At 31.9% G+C, this 11,273-nt stretch overlaps 5 protein-coding genes across 5 annotated transcripts; all 5 read left to right on the top strand.

Annotated features, from left to right (window-relative positions):
- Positions 1-546: 546 nt before the first annotated feature.
- BX664DRAFT_348245 (Asx homology domain-containing protein) lies at positions 547-1,790 on the top strand (the record flags this gene model as incomplete). The annotated part of the gene is made up of 5 exons (XM_051547569.1): positions 547-729; positions 830-1,177; positions 1,251-1,315; positions 1,379-1,499; positions 1,563-1,790. 5 exons carry the CDS (start codon positions 547-549, stop codon positions 1,788-1,790), a joined length of 945 nt encoding a protein of 314 aa, XP_051401450.1.
- A 337-nt stretch (positions 1,791-2,127) lies between these two features.
- Positions 2,128-4,310, top strand: BX664DRAFT_277659 (WD40-repeat-containing domain protein). Its single transcript, XM_051541370.1, has 5 exons — positions 2,128-2,362; positions 2,443-2,747; positions 2,821-3,085; positions 3,165-3,736; positions 3,823-4,310. Exons 1-5 carry the CDS (start codon positions 2,150-2,152, stop codon positions 4,163-4,165), a joined length of 1,698 nt encoding a protein of 565 aa, XP_051401449.1. The 5' UTR covers positions 2,128-2,149; the 3' UTR covers positions 4,166-4,310.
- A 252-nt stretch (positions 4,311-4,562) lies between these two features.
- Positions 4,563-6,095, top strand: BX664DRAFT_328694 (kinase-like domain-containing protein). Its single transcript, XM_051544649.1, has 6 exons — positions 4,563-4,792; positions 4,897-5,097; positions 5,183-5,321; positions 5,395-5,543; positions 5,609-5,849; positions 5,973-6,095. Exons 1-6 carry the CDS (start codon positions 4,614-4,616, stop codon positions 6,081-6,083), a joined length of 1,020 nt encoding a protein of 339 aa, XP_051401448.1. The 5' UTR covers positions 4,563-4,613; the 3' UTR covers positions 6,084-6,095.
- A 216-nt stretch (positions 6,096-6,311) lies between these two features.
- BX664DRAFT_328693 (topoisomerase II-associated protein PAT1-domain-containing protein) lies at positions 6,312-9,692 on the top strand. Its single transcript, XM_051544648.1, has 11 exons — positions 6,312-6,383; positions 6,469-6,674; positions 6,740-6,838; positions 6,916-6,998; positions 7,097-7,163; positions 7,263-7,777; positions 7,890-8,181; positions 8,251-8,563; positions 8,626-8,950; positions 9,019-9,281; positions 9,348-9,692. Exons 2-11 carry the CDS (start codon positions 6,479-6,481, stop codon positions 9,481-9,483), a joined length of 2,289 nt encoding a protein of 762 aa, XP_051401447.1. The 5' UTR covers positions 6,312-6,383; positions 6,469-6,478; the 3' UTR covers positions 9,484-9,692.
- A 63-nt stretch (positions 9,693-9,755) lies between these two features.
- On the top strand, positions 9,756-11,085 carry BX664DRAFT_328691 (ribosome biogenesis regulatory protein). Its single transcript, XM_051544647.1, has 4 exons — positions 9,756-9,827; positions 9,897-9,992; positions 10,089-10,674; positions 10,752-11,085. The coding sequence occupies exons 1-4, from the start codon at positions 9,787-9,789 to the stop codon at positions 10,932-10,934; spliced, it is 906 nt and encodes a 301-aa protein (XP_051401446.1). The 5' UTR covers positions 9,756-9,786; the 3' UTR covers positions 10,935-11,085.
- Positions 11,086-11,273: the final 188 nt, after the last annotated feature.

Here is an 11,273-nt window from a genome sequence, read left to right as displayed (position 1 = left end):
AAAAATAGAAAATAAAGTAAAAATTATCTTCATAATGATATAGTTTAGTGATGATTGTATAGATCGATAATTTATTTGTATATTATTATTCCTTTTGTTTTTATTTACAAGATATATAAAACTCATAGTCTAGATTTACAAGATAAACAATTGAAATGATGATCACATGTACACTATTTGAGTTTTCTATTCTCCTCTCTTTCTTTTTATTTTTTCCTCCCCTCAATGGCCCCCAATTTTCTAAATAACTCAATTTTTTTCTTTTCTTCTTCTTCTTTCTCCCCCCTTGTTTCGTTCTTTCTTTTTCCTTTTTTTTTTTTCTTGTCTTCTTATTATACCCCCCTCCATATCATATAATATAAAATATATATATTTTTTTATATATCTATATCTATATATATATATTGACATATATAAATATATATTATAATATATATATATAGTTTGTATTTACTATTATTATTATTATTATTGTTATTAGCAATGTATGAACCCTTCAACGAAAATTTATCATATTCACCATTATGTAAAAGGGAATACACTGACATGCATCCTGAAGAAGACGTCACTGCAGAAACAAAGCGACTTTTGATACGCTCACCTGAAATAGAATGTTTCCATTCTCAACCTAACTCATTCCCATTCAAACGACTCAAACAACAAGAAGAATGTACTGTTGACTATCTTTCTACTCATGCTTCTAGTCCTTTGGCTCAAGTTGATCTTGATGTAAATAATAATAATAATAATAATAATAATAATAATCCTACATATATATATATATATATCAACTCATTTTTATTTTTTTTTTTTATTTTTTTTTATCTAGTCGATATTCAACTTGACCAATTTTCAACTATTACCACCAGAAAAACAAGACGAATTGGCAAAATTATTACCAACACCTGATACTATTACAACTATTGATCATATGGCATATCTTCCTTCTTGTCCTTCTTCTGCTTCTACTTCTTCTACTTCTTTACCTTTGGACGAATCATTAACCACAACAACAACTCATCTTCATCCTTCTTTTTTCTCTCGAAATAAAAATCCTGTTTTTTGGAATGCACTGGATGATTGGCAATCTATGCTTGTTGCAGGTGATCTGATGAATCAAAAAGAAACTGATGGATCTCAACAAATACAGTCCTCCGTAGGAAATACTCCATTCAAAGTTAGTGATTAGAAAATATATTTTTCTTCCTGTTTTGCTAATTTCATTTCATTTTTTTTTTTTTTTGAAATAGGATGAAGCATTTGAAATGTACTGGGGCGAATTATCTGATCGAGAAAAACTACATAATGTTGCTGGGTTAGTTAAAATAGAATCATCTTCATCATACAAAACTAATTAAATGATTTTATTTTTATATAGTGATTCAAAAAGCATTACATTGAAAGATATGTGTCGCAAAGGATTGATTCGAGAAAATGATGTCATTGTATACAAACGAAACTTCAGTGCATGTAAAGTGATTGTCTCAAAATCAATGGAGGTAAAAAGAATAAAATAAAAAAATAAAAAGATGAATATTTATTAATCTATTTTTGATTTCTAGGTAGTCAAGGCTGATGGTACATTGGGTTTATCTATTACATTAGATGATCAAATTTATGAAGATTTTGAAACACCAACTGCTTTAGAAACCAAGATTTTGGATCATCATGGCAAGGTATCAAGAGATAAACGTCCGAATGGAAATGCTTTCAAAAGTATTCGGTTAATCAGAGATGGTAAAGATATGGGAAGGTTGTTTGATATTCGAAAAGATGCTTTTGGAACATGATATTTTTTTTTTCCTTTTTGATATTTTATCAAGTACCTATCTTATTTAGCTTCCATCTTATTTTCTCATTATTCATATTATATATATATTTATAGCTCCCACCCCCTTTTGTTTTGTTTTATGATATCATTTTGTAATAAAAAATTACCCATTTTACTCTTTTTTTTTTTTTTTTTTTTTTTTTTCTCATCTTCTTGTTGATGCAAATGCAGGCAAAATCGTTCGGGATTCAATATCCGCGCTGGTGGCTTGCATCTTTTTTTCCTTCACCTACAACTTCGTTTCTTTTTTTTTTTTTTTTTTTTTTTTTTTTTTTTTTTTGGTTCTTTAGATCTTCCTTTCCTCTGTAGATTATATCAATGGCACCACAACCAAAACGACAAAAGAACGATCGTGACCACGACAAGAAACCAATCAAGGATGATGAAGAGAAGAAATTGGAATCCTTATTATTTGGTGGATCAGAAGAATTATGGAACGCTACCGGACGAGAATTGGAATTACCTATGGAAGACAACAACGACGACGAGACAACTAATTTAGACGGTGACGCAAGTGACGATCAGGAGGAGGTATATATATATAGAAATACATTGTTTGATTTAAAGGACGAAGATGGAAAACTTAATTATTCATTCACATATTGTTATAGGCCTTCTTTTTTGATGCAGGACCTGGCTTCGATAATGACAATAACGAATCAACAACGATGAATGACGAAATAGACTACGAGGCTTCTGATAAAAGTGATAATGAAGGCAGTAGTAGTGAAAATAGTGAAGAAGAATTGGATGACGATGATCAAGTAATATATCAAGGCAAGGCCGCATGGCAAGACGAAGATGACAATCTCTTGGAAATTTCTTTGAAAGGTACCAATCGTTTAAGGAAACTACGCAAAAATGAAGAAGAAGATGTGATCTCTGGTAAAGAATATGAACGTAGGCTTCGAACACAGTAAGTGATTTGATATATTGATCAAGTTAAAGAATTGAATATAGCTTACATAAACTTTTTTTTTTATCATTAGATTCAATAAAATGTATCCACCTCCGGAATGGGCTCAACTTCCTTCCGAAAAGAAATTGCAATCAAAGAAACGTAAAGGTATGGAAAGTGACTCTGAAGATGACTACTCGATGGATGAAGGATCTAAGTTGGATGAAGAAGAACGTTTGGATTTATTGAAAAGTACCCTTGGGATTTTGGAAACACGCAAATCGTCTACCATCTTATCACCTGATCATGTATCCATTGTTCGCATGAAAGATGCAAACATTATGGCCCCAAGTTCGGTAAAAAAGACAAAAAAAAAAAAAGACAACTAGTCAGGCAATGAATATTAATATATCTATATATATATTGAATCAATAGAAACAAATCACTGCCCTCCAATTCCATCCAAATGCTCAAGTATTATTGACAGCAGGATTAGATCGAGCATTACGACTATTCCAAATTGATGGTAAAGTCAATCACAAGATTCAATCAGTACATTTCAAGGATACTCCTATTTATGGTGCACAATTCCATCCTGGAGGTGATAATATCATTGTTACTGGTCGTCGACCTTTTATTTATATCTATGATGTCCAATCTGGTTCTATCAACAAATCACCTGGTATTTGGGGTAGAGAAGAAACAAGTTGGGAGAAGTTCTCCTTCAGTCCTTGTGGTCAATATATCGCATTCCTTGGTACCAATGGTAATATTGTTCTGGTCAGTTATCTTACAATGCAATGGATCGCAAACTTTAGAATGAATGGTCAAGTCTCTTGTGTCTCTTGGTCTGCCGATAGTAAATACTTATATAGTTCGGGTGTTCAAGGTGAAATATATCAATGGGATGTTGCACAACGTGAATGTGTTCATAAATGGGTGGATGATGGATCTCTTGGAACAACAACTCTTGCTGTCAGTCCTAATGAAAAATATTATGCCGCAGGGTAAATTAAAAAAAAAAAAGGAAACTTGAATATGATAGAATCGGTTGATTTAAACTTTTTTTTTTTTTGGTTTCATATTATGATAGATCCACTTCTGGAATTGTCAATATATATGATGAATCAGCACTTTCAAGGGAAATAACACGACCAACTCCTTATAAATCAATCGGCAATCTTACAACACGCATTACAAATATGAAATTCAACTATGATTCACAATTATTAGCTATTGCCAGCTCGGACAAGAAGGACGCTTTGAAATTGGTACATCCACCAACTGGTCGTGTAGTGGTAAATTGGCCAACAGAAAGAACACCTCTGAATCGTGTATCAGCCATGGATTTCTCTCCTAGTAGTGAATACTTTACAGTAGGCACAAAACGAGGTCGTGTATTACTTTTTAACATCAAGGATTATTCCCTCAATTAGAATTTAGAATCCCCTCTTTTTCAGTTGATACTTTTTGTAACCTTGTCCACTTCTTATTCAATTTTTCTGCACACTCATATACATATTTTCATCATTATTATTTTTTTTTTGTTAATTCATCATTCATAATAAATGTATTATCTTGTTTTTTTTTTTCTTATTATTTATATTTAAAATTGATAGGGTTTATTATGATTATCTAAGTATTGATTGAAATTCATATCTCATAAAATAAAATAAAAAGCTACTTGTAAGAGAGGACATGTAGTTTTATTAAGAGCATAATAATTGATCGCGTAAAAATCAGAACAGTCGGACGGAGGTTTAATCCCACCTCACCTATTTTTTTTTTTCACTCCTTTGCCACTTTCTTTTTTTTTTCTCCTTGCGCCTTTCTCTCTCTCACTTTCTTCTTTATGTTACATACTATTACCCATTTTATCTACTTATGAATACAACTAGAACTAGTCGAAATTCCTCATCAATGAAAAATACCATTAGTTCTAATAAAGAAACCTTGAGGACATCAAAACTTCAATCTGGGAAATCTGTACAGGAACAAGGTCATCAACAAGTAAAACCTACCACAAGAAAAAGGCCTCTAGAAGATGCAGCTCGTAATACTAGGTAAGATAAGATAAAAAAAAAATATCAAACACTATTATTCTATCTGATTTATCATATTTTATTAAACTTTTTCTTTGTCACTCTTTTTTTTTTGTTTAATATAGGCAACCATACAAACATTGGACATTACGTGATTTCGAAATTGGTCGTGAATTAGGTCAGGGTAATTTTGGACATGTTTATCTTGCACGGGAAAAACAAAGTGGATACATTGTTGCTCTAAAAGTATTATATAAGAAGGAAATCATGTCCCTTGGTGTTGAACGACAATTAAGGCGAGAAGTGGAAATACAAGGATCCTTAAGGTAATTTTACTTTTTTTTTCAATTTAATTTCTTTTATTGAAAGACTAACTTCTTTTTTTCTCTTTTTTTTTTTTTTAATAAATAGACATCCGAATATTATACGACTCTATGGTTACTTTCATGATGAGACTAGGGTATTCTTGATTTTAGAGTTTGCCTCAAAAGGCGAACTATACAAGGAATTACAGATCAAGAAACGATTTATGGAATCGGTTGCCGCAAAAGTAAGTAAATAAAAATAAAAAAAGTCTTTGACTAGGTTTACTAATTCCCTTTGACTTGCTCTTTTTGGATTAGTATGTTGCACAATTAGCGAATGCATTATTATATTTACATCACAAGCGGGTTATTCACCGGGATATTAAACCTGAAAATCTTTTACTTGGCCTCAATGGAGAATTAAAGATTGGTGATTTTGGTTGGTCTGTGAAAACTGATGTTCAAGAGTAAGTATACAAAATAATAAATAAAAAGAAATAAATCATTGATAATTTTTTTTTGTTACACGAAGCTCTCGAAGAAGCACTTTATGCGGTACATTGGATTACTTACCACCGGAAATGGTGGAAGGGAAGAATCATGATGTCAATGCTGATATATGGTCTCTTGGTGTATTACTTTATGAAATGATTTGTGGGAAACCTCCATTTGAAGATACTGAAGGTGATAAGGAAACCTATCAACGGATAATACAAGTGGATATCTCCTACCCAGATTTTGTTAGTAAAGAAGCAAGGGATCTTATTCAAAAGGTAGATAAATGATCAAAAGAAGAAGAAGAAGAAAAAAAAGAATGAAGTAAATAAATGAACTGATTATTGTTATTATTATTATTATTATTATTATTATTATTATTATTATTATTATTATTATAGCTTTTACAATATAAGGCTGCTCATAGGATACCTTTACGTGAAGTTTTAGAACATCCATTTATCAAACGTTACCAACATATGAATAACAATCCTAGTTTATCTCATTCATGACTACCTTTCTTTATTCTCTTTTTTTTTTTTTTTTTTTTTTTTTTTTTTAATAAACATTTCGTTGTTATCATACCGTTCTTTTTTTTTTTTGTCCATGACCAATGATTTTACATTTTGTTGCTTTCTTTGGTGCTCGCATTTTTTGAAACACAGCCAGGTAAATGTCATTGGACTGTTTTCTTCTCTTTTCTTTGTCTTCTGGTTTCCTTATTATTATTATTATTATTATTTTTACTTGTTTCATACTTTATTTATATACTTCTCATCTAGTTCATCAGCCTTTTACAGCTTTATCATCTAGTAAGTTGATCTGTTTCATTAATACTTGTAATCATCTTTAACGCGTATACTCACTATTTTATTTTGTATCTCAACTCGGAAGTAGTTCAAGGAAAATGACTCATCGCATGAAAAATAACATGATACAAACAACCACCAACACAACAGTGACAGGCCAATTACTTCATGATACCGAAGATATTGAAGTATATGAATTCTCATCTTTGCGAGATGAACTTGCTGACGACAACGATTTTCAAGACGATGAATCTGATTTCCCTGTTACTTTCGAACACACTGGAAAAGCTCTTGGTAAATGCTACTTTTTATTCCAATGCCGTTATGTACTTATTTCTTTTTTTTTTTCCTTGCTTTAGATATTGCCTTTTCTACCAGCGCGGAGAAGGTATCTTCAAGTACTTTTGAAGAAGAAGCCTTTGCAGTGAGAAAACCAACACAGTTACAATCCAAATTAGGTAACACCAGTTTATGATTCTTACACACGATTTATGATATCTCCATGGCCTTATGTATTGATATAAATTTTAAATAGGTACTGGTACCAAGCAACAGCAATCGAATATTCTGAAGAAAAATCCATTTGCTACTCAATATTTGGATCCGAAAACATCAAAGGTAACCTCCTATATCTTCCTCCATGCACTCACAAGCATACCATTCCCATTTTATTAAGGCTGTTTCCTCACAATTTGTATATATTTTTCTTTTTATAGTCAACTATTGCCAGTCATTCGAAGAATAAAGAACATGCACCATCAAGCGGTCGCCAAGTCTCTTCAGGTAACGAAATCTATATAGTGCTATATAATGTATAGAATGATGCATTAGCAAGCTAATATGATCCTTTTGTTCATTTATTTGCCTGTGGTTTTCAATTAGGTATTTCGTTTGTATCTGCCTTATCTGGAAAAATACCTGAAACTCAAGACAAGAATGATGATAATACGTCCAATAAAGATATCCAAGACAACACTATCATTGGCACTACTAGCACTATTCCTTCTACCACCAGTACAAAAATCAATGAAATCAATTCGACAAATCAACCTCATACAACTACTACATTACAAGAACTTGAAGCAAACATTCGACAACGCTCAGATATTACTACTGGACAGTCTCATCCTGTTGTTTACAATTTATCTGATATTGAAGGTAGAAAGGATCAAATGCAATCTTCCAATCGGAATCTACTTCATCAACTTCTTCCAGGACTCTCTCAACAACCACAGTCTACTCCACCTCCACCAGTGAATCAGAAACCTTTTGATATTGAATCCTTTTTCCAAAATCATCAAGCAAATGTCCCACCTCATCAACGTAACCCTATAGTTCAAAAACCTAACCAGACAGTGGAGCAAGAAATTGAGCAAAAAGAAGAGGATGATGCCAAAGTAAGACTGAGTGAGACAAAAAAAGAAAAAATAGATACTTAAAGTTACATATGAAAAATGCTGACAATGTCTTTTTTTTTTTTCTTCTATTATCATTATTATTTAATATTAGAATGGTTACAATGGCCTAATGAATGCAAAGGATTTAAGATTCATCGATCAAATCCAACAATCCCAACTACTAGCAGCTAATCAGCAGCCTTCTAGTGACTTTTACTATCAAATGTATATGACACCCAATGGAAATCAACCTCACATGCCACCAGTCGTCAATGGACATTATCCTATCATGATGATGAATAACAATAATGACCCAGAACAACAAACTCAATCACCTACCGAGATACGCGCGAATTTAGACAAGATCCTGGAGGATGTTAAGTATGATCGAGAACATATGGATGGTAAGACTGAAATATGGAAATTGAATGAAAACATTTATCGTTAATGTAATTCCTATTTCCTCCTTCTAGGCGATTCTACTACTACTACCACTAGTACCACTGCTACTGCCGATCAAGATAAGGAACAATCGAACAACGCAACAGATGAGCATGAATCAATTCAAGAAAAGAAGACGTACTTAAAAAAGGATCATCACCATTTACTAAAAACAATTGAATCGATTTATTTTCTGGTATTACAAGTGGAACAGTCCTATCGAGAAAGAGATGGAAATGCAACTGGAGTACCGGGTAACACGCAAAATGCCACATCATCACCATCATCATCAACACGACAAGATACTATTCAAAAAATATGGGATACACTGACAACAAAACAAAAGTAAGTTACAGAAAAAGAAAAAAAAAGAAATTCATTTAATCATGATTTTATTATATGGTTAGGATTCCTACTATTATTTCAATTCTATCTGTGAACAAGGGTATGTCCTTGATAGGCCGTATATTACCTCATCTGAATGATCATCAGCGACATATCTTGATGACCACCATTGCCTATCATTTTGTTGATATTATTCCACCATTAAATTCCACTAATCCTCGTATCTCCCAATATCAGCAGCAACAACGACAGAACATCGATTACATACATCCATCTGTGACAGCTTGTTTGGAAAATTCCTTATATTGGTGTTCTCTGTCTTATATTAGTCAAATTCTATCAGTAGCATCTAATCATCCCGATTTTCAATCACTTATTGGTACAAAGGTAATGGTATTCATTTTTTAGAAAAAAATTGTATTAAAATGATAACATATTTTTGTTATATTTTACAGACTGGTCAGCGCTTTTTAGGTTCATTACTATTCCATGCAAAAGGAAAGCAACAACAACAACAACAGCAAAGTCCACCTCTCTCGGAAAAAGATATTGAACAATGGCAAAAAGTATATCAAGATTACTTTACAAAGACAATCAAGGCATCTGCTATTTTGAAGGAAACGATTCGATTAGAAAATATGGAAGGTTGGTTACTTTTAAATGCTATGATTGGGTGCTGTGATCAACAACAAAAGGAAAAGATGATATTTGAATTTAGGTAAAATATCAAAAAAGGTGAATGTATGTAGGAAATCAAGATTAATTTTTTTTTTTTTTTGATTAGAGAAATTGTGTCAACAACTGTCAAGACAATCTCTGATCTTACTAGTAATTTTGTGCCTGTACCCTATCACATTCAAGCCGTTTTCCCCATTGTCAATGATTTATGGACTGCTATGGAAGATGCTACCGATTTATAAAAAGAAGAATAGTATAGAAAGCATATTCTTTTAGTTAGATGACCTTTTTTTTTTTATGTAAATTATATTCCCTCTTATTTATTATACACTTTAGTCAATTGACTATCACTTGGTAATAAACAAATGTTCTGATTGACCGGAGACCCAAAAAGGGAATAATGCATTGATCCAAGGTCAAGCCACTGAGTCATTGAAACACCGGATTTTCTACGAATTAAAAAAAGAAAAAAAACTTTCGGTACTCTTTTTTTTTTTTTTTTTTTTCAACATTCTTTTTTTTTTAACACTCTTAACGATCAAGTCATGGATGTCACTGAAATTTTAGATGCTCATAAAGCACAATTGTAAGTAACACCTCACCTGTTTTAATTTTATTTTATCTCATGGATTTTTTTTTTTGTTTCTTTCTATAGCAAACCTATTACTGTGGAAAAATTAGTACCTCTTGATTTTGATCTGAATCTATTGTCTGGCTTTGATACCAATGCTCTTGATGAAAAACGACTAAAGTATGAATGATGAAAAAGAATGTAGTTAAAGATAATAAATAGATCGAATTACAGAAAGAAAAAATATAACTCATTGTTTTATAAATATATATTTAGGCAAGACAAGGAAGCATATTTAAAGGAATTGACTCGGGACAATACACAATTAGTAGTGAATGGTATCTTTGATTTACAAGTGAAGAGTGGAGATAGTGGAGTATTGGCTATGTTACCAGAACGTAGTACTATTCTTCCTCGTGAAAAGCCATTGCCCAAGGATAAACCATTGACTCGGTGGGAAAAGTTTGCCAAAGTCAAAGGTATACAAAATACCAAGCGCGAACGGATGGTGTGGGATGAAGATCGTCAAGAATATGTTCCTCGTTGGGGTTATAAAGGTGGTGCCAAGGATGTTACTAGTGATTGGTTGATTGAAGTACCCAATAATGTGGATCCTATGACTGATATGTATCAAAAGAACAAGGAAGAAAAGAAGGAACGAGTGGAAAAGAACAGAAAACGACAAAAACGAAATGAAGAAGAAGGTGCTGCTGCTACCATGGCTGGTAAGAAGGATGTACGTGACTTTAAGAAGGATGAATTACAACAAGCTATTGCTGCCTCTCGTACTGCAACTGCTAGTTTGGGTAAATTTGACAAGGAATTACGAAATGAACAACGAGTCAAGGGTGTGACACATCAGGTAAATAAATTTTAAATAATCATAAAGAATGATATGCTAATTTATCTATTTTATTATTATTATTATTGTTTTGATAGTTCTCTGCCACTATTGGTGATTCTAAGGCTGAAAAGAATTCATCTCTGGATATTCTTAAACGAGTGGTCGGAAAAGATGCCAAGGTGGATGTCAAAAAAGCTGTACGTTTACACTCAAATCAAGAATCAAAAAAAAACTATGCATCAAAAAAGAAACAAGTATCAAAAAAAGGACGGGCTTGAAAAGTCTAGTATAATATATCTGAAAGGGCATATTTGATCATCATCATCACCATTATCATTATCATCATCATATTATATAAATATATATAGTTAGAACTCTCTTTTTCTTTTATTTTTGAAAATAAAAAACCTATTTTTTTTTCAATATTAAGTATTATTATTGTTATTTTGTTTTGTATACAGGTCTTTGTACACTTTATTCAATAATAAATGACGGAATTCAAAGAATAAGATGGCGCAAAAATAGGAAATAAAATATCGTAAGGATAGAAAATAAATGACAGAAGAAAAAAAATATAATTGTCGCATAATCAAATAGAGAATATAAGAAAATAGATA

This window comes from Halteromyces radiatus (genome assembly GCF_025201355.1).
Source record: "Halteromyces radiatus strain CBS 162.75 chromosome Unknown BX664scaffold_3, whole genome shotgun sequence".
In the NCBI taxonomy this organism is placed as follows: Eukaryota; Fungi; Mucoromycota; class Mucoromycetes; order Mucorales; family Cunninghamellaceae; genus Halteromyces; species Halteromyces radiatus.
This window is presented reverse-complemented; position numbering and strand designations above follow the sequence as displayed.